The sequence below is a fragment of the Acanthaster planci genome, linkage group LG09 (assembly GCF_054643075.1).
Source record: "Acanthaster planci isolate LZ-2023a linkage group LG09, COTS_SCS, whole genome shotgun sequence".
In the NCBI taxonomy this organism is placed as follows: domain Eukaryota; kingdom Metazoa; phylum Echinodermata; class Asteroidea; order Valvatida; family Acanthasteridae; genus Acanthaster; species Acanthaster planci.
In genome coordinates, this window is record NC_141785.1 from 523,560 (window position 1) to 547,820 (window position 24,261).

Here is a 24,261-nt window from a genome sequence, read left to right on the forward strand (position 1 = left end):
TACCTTTGGAATGAGGAATGGAAGAACCACCACCCTACTCTTGTCCATCATGACTTGTTTACCTTTGGAATGAGGGATGGAAAGAACCACCCTACTCTTGACCATCATGACTTGTTTACCTTTGGAATGAGGAATGGAAGAACCACCCTACTCTTAACCATCATGACTTGTTTACCTTTGGAATGAGGAATGGAAGAACCACCCTACTCTTGACCATCATGACTTGTTTACCTTTGGAATGAGGAATGGAAAGAACCAGCCTACTCTTGTCCATCATGACTTGTTTACCTTTGGAATGAGGAATGGAAGAACCACCCTACTCTTGTCCATCATGACTTGTTTATCTTTGGAATGAGGAATGGAAAGAACCACTCTGCTCTTGTCCATCATTACTTGTTTACCTTTGGAATGAGGAATGGAAGAACCACTCTGCTCTTGACCATCATGACTTGTTAATCTTTGGAATGAGGAATGGAAAGAACCACCCTACTCTTGTCCATCATGACTTGTTTACCTTTGGAATGAGGAATGGAAGAACCAACCTACTCTTGTCCATCATGACTTGTTTATCTTTGGAATGAGGAATGGAAAGAACCACCCTACTCTTGACCATCATGACTTGTTTACCTTTGGAATGAGGAATGGAAGAACCACTCTGCTCTTGACCATCATGACTTGTTTACCTTTGGAATGAGGAATGGAAGAACCACTCTGCTCTTGACCATCATGACTTGTTTACCTTTGGAATGAGGAATGGAAGAACCACTCTGCTCTTGACCATCATGACTTGTTTACCTTTGGAATGAGGAATGGAAGAACCACTCTGCTCTTGACCATCATGACTTGTTTATCTTTGGAATGAGGAATGGAAGAACCACTCTGCTCTTGACCATTATGATTTGTTTATCTTCGGAATGAGGAATGGAAGAACCACTCTGCTCTTGACCATTATGATTTGTTTATCTTTGGAATGAGGAATGGAAAGAACCACTCTGCTCTTGACCATCATGACTTGTTTACCTTTGAAATGAGGAATGGAAGAACCACTCTGCTCTTGACCATCATAACTTGTTTACCTTTGGAATGAGGAATGGAAGAACCACTCTGCTCTTGACCATCATGACTTGTTTCAAACCATCCAAAGCATAAGCTCCTTTTTCTTCATCATCAAGTTGTTTCAACAGATCTGGCAGTATGTCATCTAACGCTTTGTGTCCTACAAAATAAACATTGCATTAATGTAACTAATTAATGTGGAAGTGAGTCCCACGTTGTAAGCAGGGGATGGCGGGAAGGGAACCCAGAAAAGTGCCTGTGTCCTTGAAATTTAAGCAGATCGAAAGCTCAGATTAAATTTTACGGTCTGAGTACAGTGATTTTCCTACATCCAGATCTGAAAATTATTCAATCTGCCTTCAGCTCAAACAGACCTCGAATTCCAGTGAAATGTGGTCAGTACCCTGTGAGGAGGAGCTACATGTACAATTGTACAAGTTATTTCCAAAATGTAAATTTTGTTTTATTTAGTAAAAATTGTTTAATTTGGACAGAGGATTGACAAAATTAACAATGACGCCACTCTATTTCAAATAAATTCTCTGTGGAGCTTGTATTAAACCAAAGATTGACAACCGACTGACCATCTATAATGTATATTTCTACAAGGTAATGGGGCCAGTTGCCTTCAGAGGCTGGGTCTTTTGATTGACAATGCCTGTCTCAGCATTTCTTTTTATTGATAGACCTGGACCATCTGTGGCTTTTATTTTTTCCCCATCCCACCACATACTGATACCAGGCATCCATCCTACCAAATATTCCTTCCCAAAACAGCATTTATATAAACCTGAATCATGCGTGGTTTTAATTTTTTCTATGCCTCTCCACGTACTCATTATTTTTATTCCACACATTCAATCCGCCAAAAATATTAATCCTGCCCACTCAGCATTTTTTTATCCAAATCTGGATCACTTGTGGTTTCAATTTTTTCCTGCCCCACCGCATTAAACATTATTTAGAGAAAAGAATTATGTATATTCGGAATGGAAGAAACCACAGAGGCCAGATAGAAATAATTTAAGTCCTGCAAAATGTTTCTTCAGTCTGGGATATAACATTTTAAGTTTTAAGGAAAGTTCTGGGAAAAAACTGAGTCTGGTGAAACTTTTCTTGAGTCTGAAAAAATAATTTGAAAACAGGGACAATTGTGGCACGGGAAAATATTCTGAGGCCAGGGATAATTAATTTGAGTGCAGTTAAACATTACTGAATCCAGCATCCAATATTTTGAATCTAGGAGAAAAATATTCTCAACTCCACGAAAAATATTGTGAGTCCTGAAAAATATGAATCGGGTAAAACATTTTCAAAGTCCAGGAAAAATATCTGTGGCTGGGAAACCAACAAAAGGGTATGAGAAATATACAGGTACATGTACTGAGCTCTGTAAAATATTCTTGAGTGCTGGGATAAAATATTCTGAATCTTGAGAAAGTATTCTGAGTCCAGCGACAGCTCTGAGTCTTGTGGACAGTACCGATAGTCCAATGAAACATAAGTTCTGATGCAGAGAAAAATATTGCGGGGCAGAAGAAATATTCCGAGACTGGAGAAATTTCATTTTAGATATTCCTGGGTCCAGGATATAATATTCCGAGTCTTTGAAAAATATTCTGAGTCAGAGAAACACTATTCTGAGTTTCTAAATATGAAAAAACATTCTAAAGCTGGAAAGAAAGCCGGGAAAAATATACCAAGGTTGAGGAATGAATTGCAGCATGGCCAAAACTAATACCCAATGAATATATTTGGGGCCCTCTGGTAATTTAACTGGTTTTGTCTCCTCTCTACTTCTCCCTCAAAAGCACCAACCACAGTAAGGGAAGGTAATAATTGATGTCATTGTGACCGCAGAATTTTTTTTCCGGCCAATGATTGACATGCCTTCATTACTTGGTAATAGGGGTATCTGGCTTCAACTTTTACAACCAATGATAATTAAGAATATGTACAACTGATATTTTGATTGGTTTCTTGTTTTCTTTTTTTATTTTTATGTCTCAGCGATTGGTATGTTGACAGTTGAGTGTGGAGGTTCAGGAAGGGGGTTGATGACTGTGGTTCGAAAAGCTGGGAGGGTCGTTAAAAATGTACATACATGCCAGGCGGTAGGCCTCCTTTATGAATACAGAAATAATAACACACAGGAACAGAAAAATATTTGGAGAGTGGGCCATCTGTATGAACTGTTGAGCCAAAAAGCCTTCTTGTTAGTGGACTGTCGTGACAACTCCATAATTTTGTTTAACCTGTTGGACAAAATTCAAAGCTTTTAACAGTGAAAATTGCCGGTATCAGATGAGCCTCAGTGTCTGTGATTCTGTCGGCCCGCCGCAACTGCCAACAGGTACCTGGAATGTAGTCATCTGTACCATTTGTTATGCAGGATCCCTAAGTAGGTCAGCTGCGCAGAGGGTAGGCCAGTCGGGGCGTACCGACCCTTGGCACTGTGGGGCGCGCTGCAGCGCACCAATTAAAATCTTTTTGACATTGTGCCTATTTTAACAGGAGATGTTTCTCACCAATAGTGGCGTGTAGATTATCAAATGTCTTTGCAGCTGTCTCTCTGACCTCAGGCAAAGGGTCACACAGGGCTTTCCTGACGGTAGGTACAATGTTATCTACAAAACCCAAAACCTGCAATGCAACACAGAAATATCTTTAAAAAATGGGCTTTAGTGTTACTTTTAATGTTTTCACCTACTGCTTTACTAAAAAATATCCAAGAAATATTCCCTTCTAAAATGTCCATTTAGGAAAAGAGGGAGAGTATCAGTTGCAAGGTAGAAAAATGACCTCTCCCCGGTGGCAGAGGTGGCATGCCATGGAAAGGGCTCCAATTATGACATCTAACAAAAGCCAGCTAAAACAAGTGACAAATTTTGGGTTGAAGCATGTTGCATTACCTGTTCCTTGCTGGTTGATCCCATGATCTCACTCAGACCTACACACACCCCCTGGCGCTGGTCACTCTGCTGGGATTCCAGACCTCTCTCTAAGATCGGGATGATCTCAGGAAGCACTCGGTCTCCTAACTTCCTAACAAGATCCCCTAGAGTACGAGCCGCAACCTTTATGTAGTAATGTCCAATCACAGTGTTTGTTGAATATCATGGAACCAATACAATTCAACACACATTAACCACTACAAACACGCTTGAAGGCATAAGTCCCACTGATTTACACTTTTTTCCATTGAGTGCAAGCTATGGGTATAAATTAAAATATTTCACGTAGTGCTATGCAGACAAGCATAGGGCAAGTACCTGGACTTTTTGAAGCACTGTAATGCACAAAGAACATATGAGAGTTGGACTGATGAGCACTGGTGAGGCATGTTCATCTTTGATTTAGTTAGCTAGTTGCATTACATTGATTAGGATCCCACTCAAATGCTTCTTCAACTTGTATTAAAAATATATTTAGAATAGGCACTGAGGCGCAACATGACTCCTGAAATCCAGTTGGTTCCATTGCTTTGCTTTTCTTTTTGAGTGCTAGATTTAAAACTCCGTTTGTATACTGCATTTCAGTAATGGATTAACTATGTCGTCACCTATACACTCAATTATCATACACCCAATAAAGAGCATAATTGTGCGATGAGCTGATAGCATGCACAGGCATAGCACTTTACTGAAAACATCACTTCACGTTATGTTATACCAGGAAACAAGACAACATACAGGAGAGTTTCTATGTCGCTTGAATACCCACCTGTCTCTTGTCATAACTAGTACTAGCCAAGCAACCCAACAGCATCCCAAAGAGTGTTGATAGGATCTCACGTAGAGTGCGAGGAGTATTCACAACCACCACCTTCCAGACATGTAGAGCAGCTTGCCTAACCATCAATGCTGTATCAGACCGACCCATGTACAGTCCAGCCAGAACACGATTCCTTCTCTCAACGCCCAACACTTTCAGGATGGACTGCAATCCAGCAACATCAAGGCACATTTCAATGATATCATCCTCGCTTACTTTCTTACTTTAATTTGCTGGGACTTTCTTCCCTAATTAAACTGTTTTCTTAGTGGCTTTTTCATAAGTGATGTTTAAAAAGGGTTGAAATAGAAATAGTAGAGTAAGATAAATTCAGCTCAGTCTAGGAAGTTAACAACTGAAAACATGCAGCCTGTGACTGTACATACATGTGACACATGCTTGACTGGAATGTAGAGTTGTTGAATTTGTTCAGTTAAAAGGAAAATTAGAATAGAAAAAATAAACACTTTTTTATTTCAAACTTAAACTGAAAACTGGTAGTGATTACATTATGAAACATTTAAAGCACTTGAAAGAATTGTTGGACATTCAAGAAGGGTAAGTTACACTGTCCACAAACACATACAACTCCATGATAACATTTGATATGAAAAAAGATGCAAAGACATGAACCACTAATCTGGGAGAAAAAAGAAAAAACTGGATGGCCGGTACTAACCTTGGTTGACTGCTCTGTTCCAAAGTTATCATCCTCTCCACTGACTGTTGACTGTTTACCTGTGACCCCTGACACTCGATACAGCAGGTCACCAAGAAGCTGAACGGAGCTATGACGGATTCTCCAATTATCATCAAACAAACCCTTCTCCAGCTCAGGTAGGAAGACAGATATTGATGTCTCTGCAAACATGTGAACAATGCGCTGACCTGCCCGTAAGGCAGTATCCCGTACAAACTCTGATTCATCAGCTAGGGCCTGTATTGAGCAAAAAAAAAAAGGTTAAGCCACTCCATCATTTTTGGACATAAAAATTCATCAATATCAGACTCGATATGTGCAGTTTTACATACCTTTGAAGTTTTCTGTGAAGAAGTTAAGCCAGTCAGCATATAGTATCTTGATAAATCATGAGAAACTAAATCAAGTGATGCGCATAGTGACTGAATGAGAAATATACACTACTTCTAAACTCTAATTACATTATGTTGGTGGTTTGGATTGGCTCCAAACCTAGTACAGTTTAAAAGAAAGTCTTACTTTCCATTTTGATCTTGAAAAATATAATATTTCTTATGGCATGTCAAATTTCACTAACATCAAAAACATTCTAACTTTCCACTGCTTCCCTTTGAGTCAACTGGAATGTCTACGGAGACATTTGACAAAAACTACAGCTATGCGTGAAAGAAATGATTTAATTGGTAAGAAATCCCTATCTGTAACACTGTAATTATCCATGCGTTTTCGTTTACCTTCAAGATAGCAGGGATAACTTTGCCAACATACACTGTGAATTTGTCGCCAAATGTTCCTGGTAGATAGATGAACATCATGATGTATCCGTCTCTGACATGAGGAGGGATATCTGGTGCCTCAGCTGTCTTGATAATATCAGGCATCAACTTGGCTAGCTTCTCCACTCCCATACCAGCCATGACCTCGCTCAGACCTACAAACAAACCATCATTCATTCCTTGCCTTTAAAAAGATTTACTCATGAAAGGAGCCCTTGAAAGTCAATTGCCTAATTATTAAAGAGAGGTCCACCATATTCAGGGAGACAATGATGAGAACACAGATTTCAATGCTGAGATAAACCCATTTGACCAAGTTCGGCAGAAGACATTATCCACATGGTGTACCAAACTGAAGTTGAAGAAAGGTGACTGGAGTTGGATGGTGAAATGCATAAACTCTATGTATAAGCAAGAGATGAGGTGCTGTTGAATAAAATTATCCCTCTGATGGGGATGTGCATAGGTCGATGCGTGCTGTGTGCAGGATGCACTAAGCATGAGTGAAAAATTTCTGTTGGAATGTAAAATCTTCACACGCCCACCGGCCACTATGTTGAAATGCTCACCATTAGACTTTCTCTTCTTTGAAGTTGAGGGCATAATTCTACAAAGAGTGGACAGTCATGTGAAAACCTGTTCACAATGCCATACTCCTAAGCTGGCCACTAAAGCCATTCTGAATGGGTGACCCAAGTAGCAATAGTTTATAAAATCCAGGCACAAGTTCCCCTCAGCAGTGACAGAGAGACAGAAAGGCCCAGAATGAACAGCCCAGTGCACCATGCATCTATGATTTCTCATCTGTATCTGAATGACAATTGTTACTCTTCAAGTTATACCATAATTTTTGACCCTATTCATGCTGGTGTGAAAATGATGCAGTGTCATAATGTTTCAATGCCTTCTTAAATGATGAAAACAGAAAACATTCTGGTATTAATTATCTTGATGACTTCAGATACATGCAGAAGAGGCACCTGGGTATAGTACATTATTATTCAAATCAGTCTTTATGTGCAAAATAAAGATCAGCATATTAAGCTGTTATCAGAAGAAGTATGTTTGATATGTTCCCCTTGAATTAATTCTGCTGGTTCCCTATCAGTGAAGAGAACAGAAACCCTCAGACATTGGTGAACAGTGAGTGGGGGTGTCCCACCCATGTGCTATTGTCATACCATGTTATTGGGCTTGCTAGCACCATGCACATGTGTTGCCTAAGAAATTGAAACGCATTGGGAAGAAAGTTTGGATGATGAACCAAAGAAATCTGAGCATTTTTTGATCCAAATTAATTCTGCATAAATTAACTTATCAGCATGACATGATTAGTTATTCCCCAAGTATAAAATGGAACACAAAATGATAAAGCACATCTGCATCTCACATACCAAGAGGCATGACACTAAGTGGTATGTGGGACACAAGAGGCATGACACTAAGTGGTATGTGGGACACAAGAGGCATGACACTAAGTGGTACGTGGGACACAAGAGGCATGACACTAAGTGGTATGTGGGACACAAGAGGCATGACACTAAGTGGTATGTGGGACACAAGAGGCATGACACTAAGTGGTACGTGGGACACAAGAGGCATGACACTAAGTGGTATGTGGGACACAAGAGGCATGACACTAAGTGGTACGTGGGACACAAGAGGCATGACACTAAGTGGTATGTGGGACACAAGAGGCATGACACTAAGTGGTATGTGGGACACAAGAGGCATGACACTAAGTGGTATGTGGGACACAAGAGGCATGACACTAAGTGGTATGTGGGACACAAGAGGCATGACACTAAGTGGTATGTGGGACACAAGAGGCATGACACTAAGTGGTACGTGGGACACAAGAGGCATGACACTAAGTGGTATGTGGGACACAAGAGGCATGACACTAAGTGGTACGTGGGACACAAGAGGCATGACACTAAGTGGTACGTGGGACACAAGAGGCATGACACTAAGTGGTATGTGGGACACAAGAGGCATGACACTAAGTGGTATGTGAGACACAAGAGGCATGACACTAAGTGGTATGTGGGACACAAGAGGCATGACACTAAGTGGTATGTGAGACACAAGAGGCATGACACTAAGTGGTATGTGGGACACAGAGTGTGATGGGAGTAGGATAACCAATTTATTTGCAAGCAAAACTGATGCACAGTAAAAATGGAACAAGCACACTGTGCATGAAACTACACATTATTGACAAAACAGGTCAACTAGTATTGGAAATTTGACACTTTAATTCAGTAATCATCCTGAAACTTAATCACATGGTATTGGAAAATGTATTGGGAAACCTACTGGATGGGCATCTACATACTCCTAAACCAAACTGGATGGAAACATGCTATGTTGGAATTAACAACTCTGCATGTTGGGCAATTCTATTTTGCTTGAGCTTGGCAGAGTGCCATATGCAGAATTAAGCAAAATACCTGGAATGCACTACAGACCATGCAGTATTGCTGCTGTGGATTGACCAATCAGGTTTCAGAATACAATTCTGCTTGAGGACAAAAATAACAACATTGGGTGGCTGTTTTTGAGGTATGCAAGAATATATTGCACCTTGTATCTTCCTCAAAGCCATCCACTATTATATACATGCCTGTCGCTCACCTTGAGCAGCACCAGATCGATCCACAGAATTCTGTTCAACAGTCAACTTCTCCATCAACCATGGTAGCAGATCATCAAAGCTACTCTCTCCCATGCCTTTCACCATAGCGCCTAAAGCACGGGCTGAAACCTTCCTGACTTCTGGTACAGGATCTAGGAGAGAGGCTTTAAGACCTGGCATCACTGATGGAAGGTAGGGAGCCAGATCCTATCACCCACAAAAAAAGAAGACACACTGTACCAGAGATTCTGGGGGCATTCTTGGTGTGGTAAGTGAAAGAAATGACCTGTTGTTTGTAAACATATTTGAGCCAAGAGCAATTGCATGGCTCACAGTGGATCAAAAAGGATAGCACCTTTGATTAAACTTCAGGTCACCTGACAGATAAGTGCACTCTTATGGCCAACACAAGTCTTATTTGATCGACAGGCATAATGCCTATACTATACTGAAACTTCCCTGTGTGTATCAAATCATACACATACTCTAGCAATTTTCAAGAAATGGAAAAGTACAGCAAATGGAAAATGTTATTTGAAACCGCCAAGGTTTCCAGGAAAATTATGAAGTACCCACCACCTACAACACTTCAAGCTGGAAAATTATATAAATAATACAGGACAGAAAAATCTAAAGCAATATAATGACAAACAAGGACAAACACTAAAACACAAAAAGATTAAGGGGAAAGCAATGAAATCATTATGAAGCTAATTAATTCTAAACACATTCCTGAAATGTTTTGGTGAATTTTTCTAATTAAACCATTATTCAACCTAGAATGTTCTTTGGGACCATTACACTTGACACACCCAAGCCTTAGGCTGGGCAGCAATAATCTTTTGAATTGCCAACAAATATGCATAGGTCTATTACTCCAATTGGTAAATGAATATATTCCATGTTCATGGGTCAACTTTCTTTGAATGTATGGCTGACTGCAAAGGTGTAACATCTCTGTTGTGTACAGAATATGAATTTGAACTCTATTCCATCCCAATCTTGACAAGAGAGGTGTTTTTAGCAATGTTTTTTCCTAAACAATTTCTTCTTGTCTACACCTGAGCCTAAATGCTACCCACCTTTTGGTCGGTCAGTGAGTACATATTGCCGATAATCTGGGCTGCCATTTTCTTTGTGTCTGTGGACCGATCTAGGAAGGCTCGCTGCACAACTGGCATGATGAGGGCAAGCGAGGGCGCATCAATGAAGTGGACAAACTTGGTAGCTAACAACACCTGCAAACATTTTGAGGTTTTGCCTGATGGATTGGACAGTGCATCCAACAGCATGGGTACAATGGCTGAAAAACGGACAACAAAACAGCCAAGCAAAACATATCAAACATGGGCAACGATGGGCAACTATATCAGTAGCAGGTCCAAAGAGGCAGAAGCATCTTAATAATGCTTCCTGACCCAGCTTATGTCCTAACCTTCCTATACTCCTGAAAATTTATCAATTGGCTTTGCAGGGTGTTGGGAGATACAGACTGCCTCAATTACTTTATATGGGTCTTGAAAGAAACAAAGACTATTTCCCTGGCTTTCTGTGCTGAGGTGGATTTGGAGGATTCATAAGGATTCCAGCAAAATCACCACAGTACTTGGGGTTTAACGGTTTTTAGACTGGAGCACTTATAACAAGTCTAGCCACCAAAGTGCACAACACATTAAACCTAGCCTTTACTGTTTAGGAAGATGCTTAAATCATTGTTAACCACTTCCTGCCGGGGACTCCGAAATCGGAGCCGTATGGTTTATATGGGTGGCCGGGGTCTCCGAACTCGGACAAAGGAAAGAGGGCCCTGTAACAAAAGACCGTACTCTGAACAAAAGACCAGGCTGCTGGGCATTACTGACATTTTTCACTCTCAAAAGTGGTGATAATCCAGCCTATACCAGGGTTTGGGGCATTGAGAGCGAGCGGATTACCACCGCGACAAAAGCGCTCCACCACCGCAGCGATTAGCCACACAGCACTGCTGCACACTAATCTGGCCCCTATTGAAAAGAGGTCAGCAGTGCACTGAGCCAGGTTCGTAAACAAAAGACAGTTATACAACACTGCACAATCTGGGCTCTGTTTACAAGGCTGCAGGCCTGGCTGAAATACTCCGGCATCAATGAAGGTCACCTGTCAACTTAGAGTAGTGCCTAAAGATTACTTCGTGCGGCTATAAACGACCGCTAAATGAAATGATGAATTTTTGAAGGATTTTGAAAACGGAAAAAATGAAAGTCATGCCGGCCCAGCATCATCAACAATGAAAAATGTCCCGGCATGAAGTGGTTAAAAGGTGCTCTGGGTCTATCATTTGGATCATTTCAATCTGACCTAAAAGATTACAAAAATTACAAAATGACTAGAAACTGAACTGGATTTTAAAATTCCAAGTATCTTTTCAACAGAAGCTCCTAGCATTCTGAATAACTGTGCAGAGGTCCTGCAGAGTCCATTGCTATTCAGTTCATTACCTTGAATTTCTGGATTCCTGATGACAGAGCCAATTTGTTTGAGAGCCTGAGCCCCAGATTTCTGCACCTTACTATGAGAATCTGTCAGTACCTCCATGAGCTTGGGTACAATACTTGGCAGGCAGGATGATAGCTGCTTAGGTGCACAGAATGCCATGGCTCCTAGTAACTCCACAGAACCTAGCGATCAACAGACAATTTGATGGTTTAAGTCAGAGTAACCTACAAGTTTTGCTTCAAAATATGGCAAAACGAGATTTGTTTGGGCAGGTACCTGTTTTAGTCCTCCATGAATCTTCTTCTAGTGCAGCTAGTAGTGACGGTAGTACCAGCTTGACACCATGTCCACTTAGCTTACTCATGACAGCTTTGGCTGTATAATCAGCTGCCTGCATGAGAAACACCCATCAAGTAAGACCTTATACAGTTAATGTTAATAGTAAAGTTTATGTTATACGGCATTGTTAAATAAATGAGATGCTTACTTGGTCCACTCAAACTTATATGAGCTTACTCTCCTTTGTGACATGTTGATCACAAGTCCAGAAACTCCGTAGAATGTGAAGAAAATAATCGCATTTTGTTCAAACAGACTAGCTTACCTCTCTGACATACTGATTACCATCCCCAAAGCACAGTAGGAGATGAGGAAGAACGTGGACCACATAAGGTTCAAACAGACGTCCCAACATGGTGCACAGCATCTCAAAGGCAAACAGAGCTCCTGTTGTGATAAGTGTAAGAGTCTATTGTAAGAGTTTAATTTGAAAGATAAGAAGTTCAAATCCACTGACTGTTTGATTGTGCTTCACAACAAGGACAAAGACATATGGAACAAACTAGATGAGGAAATGTGTGATAGTGGTCTCACCACTGGGTGTTGTGATGTGCCTAGTGCAGTAGTAGTTGGTACTGCACACTCCGCTTTCTACCTTCAGCTGCTGCTGCTGGCTAGCCCCTTTTGGGGTGAAAAGGAGAGCTGAGAGCGTAAGTCTCCCTCTGCCAGTACATGTACATAGCCTCTCCACCACCAAGACACCTGCAGTGCCTCCTTGCAGTAGAACACAGTAACTGGGCATTTTCCTTTATCGCCTACACCTGATGAGACTGGTCCTGCATAGTCCAGATTCTGGTCAGTAGTCAGACTGTGCTCTCACCATCTTTGGCCGGCATACACAAGTGCAGCCTGACTGGTTTCGCAACAGCGTTGACATTCTGCTCCCAGCTAAAGAGGCCAAGAGAGCAGCAAGACTTCAAGTCGTCAAGTCACATACCTTCTCTACATTAGCTGTGCTTCGTGCTACAAAGTGCAATGTTCAACGGCTTGTTTGTGCTGCCCTCTACTATCATTAGTCCGGTCTCAGATCCCACATCCAACACTGCACCAACTCTGGTGATCTTTGTGGCTTATACAACAGTATTAAGGAGGTCATCAGTCCTGCCCCAAAGAAAAGTGCTCCTCTGCTCTCATTTTCTGGGGTTGCCCTTACTGACCCTTCAGCACAGCTTGACTACTCGGCAGAGCACTACAGCACACTCTATGGTACTGATGTTGAAATGAGCTCAGATGCCCTAACTTCTCTGCCACAGCTACCTGTCCTGCATGAGCTTGATAGCAATATACGCCTGCATGCAGTGGAACGTGCTATCAGCGATCTTAAAATCAATAAGTCCCCTGGTCCAGATGGTATCTCTCTCGAAATCCTAAAGTGTGGCGGCACTGCTCTAACAGCTGAGCTTAAGGTATTCTGGCTCAGCTGGCTCCAGTGCTGCCTTCCACAAGACCTGAGGGATGCAAAAATAATCACTCTGTATAGAAACAAAGGTAGCAGACAAGACTGTAACAAATACAGAGATATTTCTCTGCTGAGTATGGCTGGCAACATTTTCTCATCGCTGATAGAGTCCTTCCTCAGAGCCAATGCGGATTTCACACATCCCACTCAACCATCGATATGGTCTTCTCTCTCAGGTAGTTGCAGGAAAGTGTATTGAACAATAATACACCACTTCACGTCATCTTTATCGATTTGACAAAGGCCTTTGACTGTGTTAGTCGGTCAGGCTTGTTCTCCATCTTGAAGTGCCTGGGCTGCCCAGACACACTGTTGTCCATCCTTGTGGCATTCCATGACAACATGCAAGTCACAGTCCAAGTCAGGGAAGTTCCCCATCTTATGCGGCGTCACACAAGGTGATGTGCTTGCTCCCACCTTGTTTGGGATTTTCTTCTCAGCTCTCCTCCAACATGCCTTCCCTGAACCGTCTGCTATACTGCTTCACATTTGCAGTTCAGGAAAGTTGTTCAACCTCGCCCGTCTTCATGCCAGGACCAAAGTCAGATGCATCGGCATCCATGAGCTAAGGTATGCTGCGCTGCGCTTGTTGTCCACAGTGAAGCTGATCTCCAATCCTTGTGTGTCTCCCTTTGCCAACACTCACTCACATTTTGGCATGCAGATCAGCTTCGGCAAGACAGTTGTCCTCCCTCACTCCCCCTCAATCTCCATCAGGGGAGCCTGCCTGAATGTCATGGACGAGTTCCCATACCTCCATTCTATCATCTCCAACGTGAATTCCGTCGACTCCGAACTAAACTCCTTCACTGGGTTGGGCACGTAAATTGGAAGGAAGACGGTTGAATCCCTAAGGACGTCCTGTATGGGGAACTTGCCAATGCTCCTGGCCCCTGCGGCAGCCCTAGATTATGTTACAAGGATGTCCTGAAATGCGGCCTTTCCGCTTTCAGGATCCCACCTGCAACCTGAGAATCACTGCTGCGAATTGTACTCATTGGCGCACTGTCATACGCAAAGGCTGCTCCACTTCTATCTAGTAATACAAAGATGACTGTGAAAGATGCCGTCTCCATCATCAACGTTCACAGTATGGGCTATGATGGAATCATTGAGTTTATGGCACTTCACCCTCAAATTCTGTCTCTTGAATGGCTGAGAGCACATCATGTATTTGTTATTTTGAAATAAGTTTTGCAAAGCAAAACAAGTTCACTGCATAAAGTATTATACAACGGCTGCCTGGTTCTTAAAAGCACATTAGCAAATAAAGTTCCATATCTACTTGTGTGTGCATGTGCTCGTGTGCATTATGTTTGTTAAAGTTGGATTAGGTGGAAACATTTTCATCAAGGGGATGTTTTGGCAATGTAGAAGTGACTTTTTGTTTCTTTCTGACATTGAAAGTGAAGTACACCAGTGCAAATCCATAGTTTGGTTGATATCTTTAAAATTGCAGAAAATTATGGGAGAGGAGTTATGACAAACTAACTGCTGCCTTGCAGTGCAGTAAAACTAGCCTCCCTCAAGTGATCAGCAGGGCATTTTGTTTTCCCTAGCTTCGCCATCACAGGAATATAAATTACACAACAGGTTCCCATACAAGTTGAACCAGTCAACACTTGTATAATAACATGTGAATCATTAGTGCAAACTCTAATGTAAACTAGAGGAACGTGGTTGTGAACAACCACTGAGCTGTTTCGGAACTTTCTGTTTGGTGATGAAGTCATCATGACGTCATAACTTTAGGAAAATTCTTTCATGGGGGTCTTTGTTGCGTGTAACTATGATGTTGATCAAACCTCTGATAATTGCCCAAATGGTGGCTTGAAAATGTGTACAAAGTCAATGGGCTGAAATGAATAGAAAAAAATCAATAATAAATCACTTGATGATGTCGTCGTCGTCGTCAGCAGCAGCTGCAGCAGCAGCAGAAGAAAAAGAAGAAGAAATTTTAACAAAAACATGCTGAAACAGCTAATAAGCTTACCCTCTCTTCGTCTGAAATTCTTCTTATCTTGTATGGCCTCCTGCAGCGTGGACATGATATCCAGCTGTTTCAGAGACAGTATTCCAAGACCTTTGACAAGTCCAGCCAGTCCATAAGCAGCTCCCTTCCTCTCCCCATAGTTCTCTGATTCCAATAGCAATGTTAGGAGAGTTTTGACAATTGCTGGTGCATCAGATTTGATAGCAGGTACCAGAGGAGGCAGACAGTTGGCAACCGCTTCCTGAACCTACAAAGAAGTCCACAGTGATGTACAAGGTCAAATTCACTTTCCTGAGGTTTTCATCTTGCTAAGTGCAATTTCACATAAAAGTGGAAATCGGTCTTATTGTTTATAACCTTATTTTTTATTCAGAATTCATAAACAAGCAAAGTTTTTCAAATCATTGGGGCACTAGTGGTAATGAGTTCTACTTACAATTTCCACAACATATTTTTAAAATTTTTTAAAATTTATTCATGTTTTTAATTCATTAACCAATAACTTTGAAACTTGACCAATTTCAACTTTTGCACGGAACTGCCCTTAACCATATTTTGCTGGGGAACCCAGTTTCAAGTACCTTTTAATTTTGTACGCATAGCCAGGGTGCCCGAAATTGGACAAAAGAGCTGGGCCTTGTAACAAAAGACCGTACTCAGAACAAAAGACTGAGCCACTGGGAATTGCCAACATTTTTTCAGTTGTCAATAGCCGAGGAAATACATCATTGTTTTGAAAGATTATACCACTGTTTGTGGCATTCAGTGCGAGCGGATTACCACCAGGGACAAAAGTGCTTCAGCACTCCACCGATGAGTGATACAATACCGCAAAAGAAACATATGTAACACCACAAAATTTCCTCCCCACATTAGTGTGGGTCGGGTCTACTAGTGATACTTACCCCTGCCCAGCCTACATATGCAAATTTCCCACGTGCCTATTACAATTCGCTGAAAAGATTTGATTATGCATCAGGTGAAGGTCCACCACTGGAGGTGATTGAGTAGGAAAGCTGGCCCACATGTAAACAAAAGCTGAAGTATTCATTATAAAAAAAGAATATTGAGCCCTGTTACATTGTACTAAGTATGACATGGCCATTTGTATCCTTAACGTTGAAGGACTACGGACATATCATTACATTCATGGGGAATTAAGATCATTCCATATGCATTGGAAGAATAGAAAAACTGCAGGTAAGGAACGTCCTAAGATGGAAGACAGCTCCATAACTACTTTTGTCCTACATTGAAGCATTTCCATTTTCTTGCTGGAATAGAGATCACAAGTGGATAAATGGTGAAATCAACAGATACTTGCTAAGCCCGCCTTTGCGTTTTGATTACGTAGGGCGCAATTGGAAAAGGTAACCGTGGTAAACTGTTAATGAAAATGAGCGCCGACAGTAGGCACACTTTTGTCAGACCTCGTAACAGTCACAGTATATACACTTAGGACACGCCCACTACAGAAGAACTCATGTCCAGAAAGCAATGTGGGGCGTGGCCAGGCCAAGCGGAAGAATATATGGAGAGTCGGGAATTATTAGATGAAATGTGCTCGAGGTGTGGATACTGAATTGAATGGCGTGATCAACGGTAAGAGATAGAGGGGGGCCTGTCCGGAGATCGCTGTTGATTGTTACATGCCTGAGTACCTCCGATGACGAAGTTTCAGACATCGGAGGTCTCGATGGGTCTGCAGGTAGGGTGATGACATCTACCGCAGGCAATAGTGAACAGAAGATCTACATGTACGGTCAGAATAAAACACACGCGGTAGGCTGATCGTATCGCATTTTATGCACCGCGACAGCTCCATAAAAAAGTGAAGCAACACCCCGAGACCATATTTCTCTTTTTTCCACCTAGCTGGCCCCCAGCACGCGAGTCTTGGGTGCTAGCCAGCGGTTTGATGCATAGTATAGCGATAGGCCTATGAGCAATTCTTCAAGTCGCAGTCAGGGTTCAGCATGCGTGACCCAGATCACAATTACAAGGGGCTGCATGAGCAAATGATGTGAGGCGGCCCAGTAGAGTGTACATGTAGTTCCAGCATGCCTGGATGCCCCAAAAACTGGACAGATCAAGGCAGAGGCGTAGGGGTGGGGCTAGATGTGAGTTGTAAGTAAAACCTGGTTAAGTTGAAGAATTATTATTTTCATTATTACTATTGAAAGTGCAAATTAAATTAAAAGAATACATGTGTTAAAGGGGGCCGTTGTGTATTAAACAGACCAACGGGGCTGGAAGTGAAGCCGGAGATGAAACTGGATCTTAAGTCGGAAGCGGAGTCGGCTGCAAATCCGGAAGAAGATCCTCACACAGGGTATCTGGATCCGGGGCAGTCGCTGGGGAGTGGAGATTGACTCAAGGCGGCTGGCTAAAGCAGACAGCATCTCCAAGGGAGTGGACCGTCATCATCAAACCCGATGAAGAAATATCTTACCTAGGTGTAGAGCGAGGTATCTTGCATTTACGCTTCTTATGTGTGGTAATCTGGTCGTAGAACCCGAAGGAAGAACCTTAAAATCTGGAAAATCAGCAGTATGTCTGGAATGCAGGTCATGATAGGTCGAAGCCCGTCGAGCCGCCGGGGAGCTGAGATGGAAACACCCTGGTCGGATAGCCCTAGCCAGTAGCCAGAAGTCACACCTGAGTGAACCGCTATGAAGTTCCTCTGACAGATGTAGTTCATGGCGTGTGGTGGTCGTTGTAGCTGGCACCGCAGGCATGGGGAGCCATACCGATGAATACACGTCTTCCACAGTAGGTGCTGGTAGTAGCTGAGAGACCGCCAGAGGACTTCAGAGCACGGGGACTGGGGTTGAATGTCAAAAGCCCAGATCCGGCTAACAGGGAAGTAAGTTTACTCGCCCCATATACGAAAATAAGCACACTTACCAATAGATAAGAAATCACTCTTTATTCGTAACAGAAATCAAGTCTATTCACAAGTGCGAAAGGTACGGAACTCGAAACTCCGAAAATGCCATACGAGACACGTCCATAAACGATAGGCGCTGAGAAAAGAGGAAGAACATGGCGGCGGGATCGCAGTGCATTGTGGAGGGTCAAGGGGCAGAATGCATAATTAAGTCTTTTCAGTGAATTGTAATAGGAACATGGGAAATTTGCATACGTAGACTGGGCAGGGGTAGGTGAACGCAGGAAAGTGGGCTCTTTTTACAAGGCGGCAGGTCTAGCTGAAATACTCAGTTATCAATAGATGTTGTCTGTCAGATTAGAGTAGCAACCAGACAAACACCCAATGGGGTTCAGGCATTCAGGAAAGAAAGATAAGAATTTTGAAGATTGTTGAAAACATGCATTTTCAAAAGGCATCCGGCAGGAAGTGGTTAAGTGATATGAATGTACTACTTTTCGTTATATCAGACAAAAATTCATGAATTGCCAAACCAATGTAAATTGTATCTTCACTTACAGAATTTCAGTGATTTTAAAGTATGTAGTTGAAGGTCTAAAAGATTGCATAATGTTCTTTGAAATGGCTTGTAGCAGGCTGGGCAAGTTAAGCATTTCTTTGGTTGAAACTTGTATCAGGGCCAACAGACTAACTCTCAGTAAGTTTTTTACAGTTTATTTAAATAGCATTACAGCAGTACACTGCTACTAATGCAGTTATAAAATACATGCAGCAGCTCCAAATTAGAAAATGACATTTTGATTCTGGTTCATTTACACTTGTTTATTTGTGTCATACTAAAGTCTCTTTAGGACAAAATGTTGCCATTTGTGCTAGGTACAGGGAAGTTGGGAGTTCATGGTTTACTCCAAAGCTACCCTAAATAATGTCACATACTTTATAGTTAACACACTTTGCCCTAATGCATCCAGTCAATGATGCACTGTTTACCTGTTGGGAAGGTGTAGACAGAGCTTCTATCAACTTGGCAACAATTGGCTTGACCTTTGGGTCTGATTTGTCCAGATGTCTTGCCAGTGATCCCATCAATATGACCACACTGTGTCGCACTGCATCGTAGGATGAGGTGTTAGGTGCTTCATCAAGGAACTTCTCAAAGACTGGAAGGAGCACGGCTACATTGTCCTACAATGGAAGAGGAGCAGAGATATACTGTGCTAACTATTGTGCAAAGAACTGGCCTATAAGACTTCTACCATTACAGAACCTCCCTGTGTTCAGTCGTCATGAGGAAATGTGGCTACTTAGGATTTGTAACTTCCAAATACAGTCAACAAGTCACAAGAATTATGGACAATTCACATAACGCTAGTCAGGTAATCACAACGGCAAACTGGCCAATGATGTCCAAGTCTAGTGTGGTAAGCATGTGTGATGCATCCAGACTGGCAAGCGATAAACCTTGTGCCATGGCAGGATATTTGTTGAAACATGCTCGCTTCAAGTACGAGCAAAACAACCTCAAATTAACCTCATGAACACAGAAAATACATACACAGACATGAGACCAAGTTCTGTGAATCAACTTGCAGAAATCCTCTTGCAACATCGATATTTTTTCAACCTGCAGCTTTAGGGTTGCGTGTGTGTACAGCCAATGTAGAGTAATCGACCGGAACGTACAGTGCATGTATGGACTGGATGCCACATTTCCATCACATGTTCTTTTGCATGGGCGCGGCACGGCAGGAACCAGTGCAGCTTCGTTTAATGCACTGTGCTTTGCTCCAGTTTTCACCTCCGCGACAGCAAAAAAACAAATGGGAACTCAGAGGTTTCTTTTCAAAATGGCAAATGTAAGTAGGAAAACATAAAAACAAGCATTTTAACGTGAGAAAAGTTTGTTGAAAGGTGTTTTGTGAAGACAGAAAAGACATAAGGATTTGTTTTTTTATTTATTTTAATTTGTTATTTCTTTTTCTAACTTGCCAATAAAATTTTGAGCTGTCTGCACCTGACACAGCAGCAATCAAGCTGCATACTCCCCATGGAGCTGAAATGGTTACAGGAATGTTTAAAGGCCCAGTGAGCAGAAGGAAAAAATGACACAGTGCTTTGAGCACCAGTATTAGGGCTGGATATGTGCGCTTTATAAAACAACTATGTATGTTGTGCCCTGATTGGTACATTTCCCACTTTTGTTCACATTTCTACATTTCAACAACCCCATGATGTTTATGACATGTCTTACCTTGCCATGGTTGTCTATGACTGCTGTTGCAGCCTGCAGCATGACTTGACGAACCTCCTCATTACGATCATTCAGACCCTCAGATACAAAAAACTCAAACATCTCCAAGACTTGGCCCTTGATGAGGTAGGGAGATATCTTGCCGAGGGCACCGCCAATCCCACTGCGGGCTGGGTACTGGTCGGGTGGTGATTCTGAAATGACACGACCAAGGCTGTCCAGGACAGGTGGAGGAATCTGACGGACAATATACAAAGAGGAAATGAGAATGTGTGTTATATTAAGGCTTTGAAATGAGATGGTACATCCAATTAGAGTTATTATAGTGTGTTCTGTCCATAATTTTGGACATTGCTTCTGTGCAAGAAGTCTGTGTCCTGTATATCAACATTTTGATTACACATGTTTTGACAAGTATTTTTTTTAAGTTTTTCATTTTTTTTAACAGGAATTTGAGCTTTTCTCAAAATGTAGATTTTAGACATGCCTTATTCTAGCTGCAAGTCCTCCATATTCAGATAAAACTTGGATAACATACTCCATGCCATATGAGTTGAGGTAGATCAAGCATTTTTATAAAGAAAAGGTCGGTAGACAATACTGTAAGTACATTATCAATCGTCAATTGTTTTTGACAAGAAATCCCAGAAGGTAAATGAAAATAAAATTATGCTCAGAGTGGCCAAAGACAGAATGCATGCAGTAAAGGTATTTAACTAACATGTAGTTTGTCTTTATGGAGTTTAAAGAGCTTTGTCAGCGTTTCCTCCACATATTCTGGGTATTCATCGAGGAGTGAAGCAAGTGATAGTGCAGCTGACTGACGAATTACATCCTCAGTGTGAATGACATCTTCAATAGTCAGGGAGCAAAGGTCACGGTCAATAACGAGACCTGCTTCATTCCACAACCTGCAAAACCACACAGCAATAAGAGTTATGTCATTCTCTTGGGCTCAAGTAGAATTTGTGGATCAGAAAGCACCTGTGGCAACATCAAATTCATTTTATAGTTGAACAGCCTTTCCATAACGAAGATGAGGGTTAAGAAGAGATTTGAAATGCTGAATCTGACATCTGAATGTGAAATGCTGCATTTGAAATACTCATGCTGAATACATAAGGGCTTAGTTTCCCAGTGATGTGGTGTAGTCACGGTATAGGGTACGGCCTTCCAAAAGACTTTACAATCAGCAAACATCTTATTCATGTGTTAGAAAACATCAAGCTTTACTTTAGAGTTTGGCCCATTATATGAAGAGAAATTTGTGTTTTGTTGTTTACATTCCACAACATATTAATAAAGTAAAAGATCTTTTGCTCCTTCCAACAAGCTTAAATGTGAAAAATGCAGCCAAACAAATGAGATCTTCCTGATATACCGAAAACGATAAAAAGGACATGCAAACTTTTAAAGGCACAAAAAAAGTCATTTTAAAGCAACATGACTTTTGACCTTGTGGAATTGTAGCAAATCCCTGCTCATACATCATTTTGACATGTCTGTGCAATATTCAAACCACTTTCTGCAGATTCTTTTAAGACACACTTTGCACAAAACATCCCTTGTGGCTTTGAATTATCTATTTTCATGTGATTAACCCAAGCACAAATGTCTGCTCTTTCAGTTACGAACATTTTTCCAACAACCAAATAATGTTTCAAATTAGCTTTTCATGCCATAAAAATATGCCACATTGTAAAATGCTCCATCAAGTACTACTCCATTAAGCAACTATCCTGAAGTGTCCGTGTTTTAAATAAATTTTAGGTTGAACATTTCTTAGATTGTCTCACATGAATTAACAAGGCATAGTTGCTATTTAAATTTCATCACAGACTTGAACCTAAGCTTTTCTTTTTGGGAACTAGGCTTAGAAATGTAGCTTTCTGAAAATATCACAAAGAAATATGGACGCTGAAAATCATTCCAAGCCATTAGTTCACAAAGTATCCAGGAAACACCTCTTACGGACATCTTTACTTTAGCAACTGACTCTTGCTTTGCTTTCCACACTAACATTGCAAGCCCCTAGACTGGATGGTTTTACATTTCTTCCACTTACTCATCAGCTAGCATCGTGACTGTGTCTTCTGGATCTTGTCTGGCTATGAGAACCCTATGCATCAGATTCAATGCATGCTCTCTGTCTGTATCCATTGTAGGCAGGACTTCATTCAGTTCTCTCAGACCCTAGTAACAAGGAAGAACTTTGTTTACACATTACATGTATTTACAGTTTTGGCTGCAGTCTAAATGAGACCCTAGTCTTCCTAAACTTAAGTATGAAAATTCTCAATATGAAATATAAACTCTTAACCATTCTGTGTGAAGGCAGGATTGTGTGCATGACACTGTGAAATCCTTGACAGATATGTAATAAATAGACCCGAGGATTCGTGCTTGGAACTAAGTAGTCTCATAATTACTCTTACTATGCCACTCCTTACCTTGAGAGCAGCTTCCCTCACAGCAAAGCAAGGAGACTGTAAGGCATTTAACAAGACATCAATCTCATCTTGTTCTGCTATAGTGCATCCTTCCATGCCCCCGGCGCTATGACACAAATTGACCAATGCATTGGTAGCTGTCTGCTGTAGGACAGGTCCACTGATGCCAATTAGATGAGTCAAGAGACTCAGCATTGCACAGCGTGGGAGTAGTTCTGGACCAGTCTGGCCAAAATGAAAAGGTAGATAGTCAGGCATTTGGATATCTTGACATGACATGTGCAGACTAGAAACAATAAAAGGTACAAAGTGAGAATTTTCAAGGAATGTATCATATCTTTGATGAATCAACATTTCATACAAGACTGCTGCTGAATTCATTAGATTTTGTAAGTCCCTATTCATGTGACCGCATAAATTTTGTTGGTAATGAAATTCATAAATGTTCATGGCCCAAACACATTCCAATATTAAGCCTTTTGCAAGTTCAATTTGAATAAAATCTGGTACACTGAATTATCAGATTGCACGTTAACATTAAGACTGTTGCTACATCTTGATAAGACTGTTGCTATACTTTATGTCGTGATTTGGCGCAAGCTTTTGCACAGCGACCACCGTCTCTGGAATGGACTGGTTCCTTTGTGCCCTTCTTATCCACTGTAAAAAGTATATTGTTGCAAGGCATCTCTTATGTAACTAAGCAAAATCTTGCCCTAAATCATGAGATATAACAACAGTGCCTTTAGTATAGAGAATTCACAATGTTATGTTCAAGCGTAATGCCAGAAATTAGGGGTCCATTTTTTTGGTGTCCCTGTGACATCTTACACATGATTTTGTAAATTCAGAACACATTTTCTAATTTCCAAGAGTGATGAATTACATGTAATGTAAATTACCTGCCAAACAAATAGTAATAGTTTGAAATCAATTCCAGTGATATTTCCATGTCAAATAAGATAGGTCAGATGTAACAGGGACACAAGAATGTCACACTTTTGGATCCCTCAATTTTTGAAATTACCCTTAAGTGAATTTAAAGAACAAGATTTTATTCAAATTTAACTCGCAAAAGGCTTATTGCAGGTCAATGTTCCATGAAGTCGTTGGTTTCACCACAAAGTGACATATCATGGATAGTTGCCGCACCACAAACTGACGTACATGTATTGCGTGTACAAAGTCAGTGGATGGTAATCACTTCGTGGTGCACCAAAACTATCCTATACAGTACGTCACTTCATGGGGAAACCGATGAAGTACATGTATCGTAATATACAGTACACACACTAACTACCAGGCAACAGGGCAGTACAGCAAAGCATGACACCCCCCTTCAATCTTAGCATCTACATGTAGACTCAATAACATGTGACAGAAGGGGCTGCATGTCTACTTGTTAGGGGTACCATTCTAAAACCTTCATGCTCACTGAATTATGCTGGAAATTATGTGGC

The 24,261-nt window shown here is 41.3% G+C and overlaps 1 protein-coding gene across 1 annotated transcript in view; it reads right to left on the minus strand.

Moving 5' to 3' along the window:
* LOC110982287 (stalled ribosome sensor GCN1-like) overlaps positions 1 to 24,261 on the minus strand; it is a 95,944-nt gene that overhangs the window by 11,948 nt on the left and 59,735 nt on the right. The window contains exons 22-38 of the mRNA XM_087140672.1: positions 22,802 to 23,026; positions 22,417 to 22,544; positions 21,073 to 21,262; positions 20,352 to 20,588; positions 19,091 to 19,285; positions 15,211 to 15,457; positions 12,024 to 12,145; positions 11,696 to 11,810; positions 11,422 to 11,601; positions 10,027 to 10,247; positions 8,944 to 9,151; positions 6,265 to 6,461; positions 5,510 to 5,767; positions 4,780 to 4,995; positions 3,969 to 4,133; positions 3,585 to 3,699; positions 1,077 to 1,216 (exon numbers count right to left, since the gene is read on the minus strand). Of these exons, the coding sequence (XP_086996798.1) occupies positions 1,077 to 1,216; positions 3,585 to 3,699; positions 3,969 to 4,133; positions 4,780 to 4,995; positions 5,510 to 5,767; positions 6,265 to 6,461; positions 8,944 to 9,151; positions 10,027 to 10,247; positions 11,422 to 11,601; positions 11,696 to 11,810; positions 12,024 to 12,145; positions 15,211 to 15,457; positions 19,091 to 19,285; positions 20,352 to 20,588; positions 21,073 to 21,262; positions 22,417 to 22,544; positions 22,802 to 23,026 (3,159 nt within the window). The remainder of the gene's footprint in view (positions 1 to 1,076; positions 1,217 to 3,584; positions 3,700 to 3,968; positions 4,134 to 4,779; positions 4,996 to 5,509; positions 5,768 to 6,264; positions 6,462 to 8,943; positions 9,152 to 10,026; positions 10,248 to 11,421; positions 11,602 to 11,695; positions 11,811 to 12,023; positions 12,146 to 15,210; positions 15,458 to 19,090; positions 19,286 to 20,351; positions 20,589 to 21,072; positions 21,263 to 22,416; positions 22,545 to 22,801; positions 23,027 to 24,261) is intronic.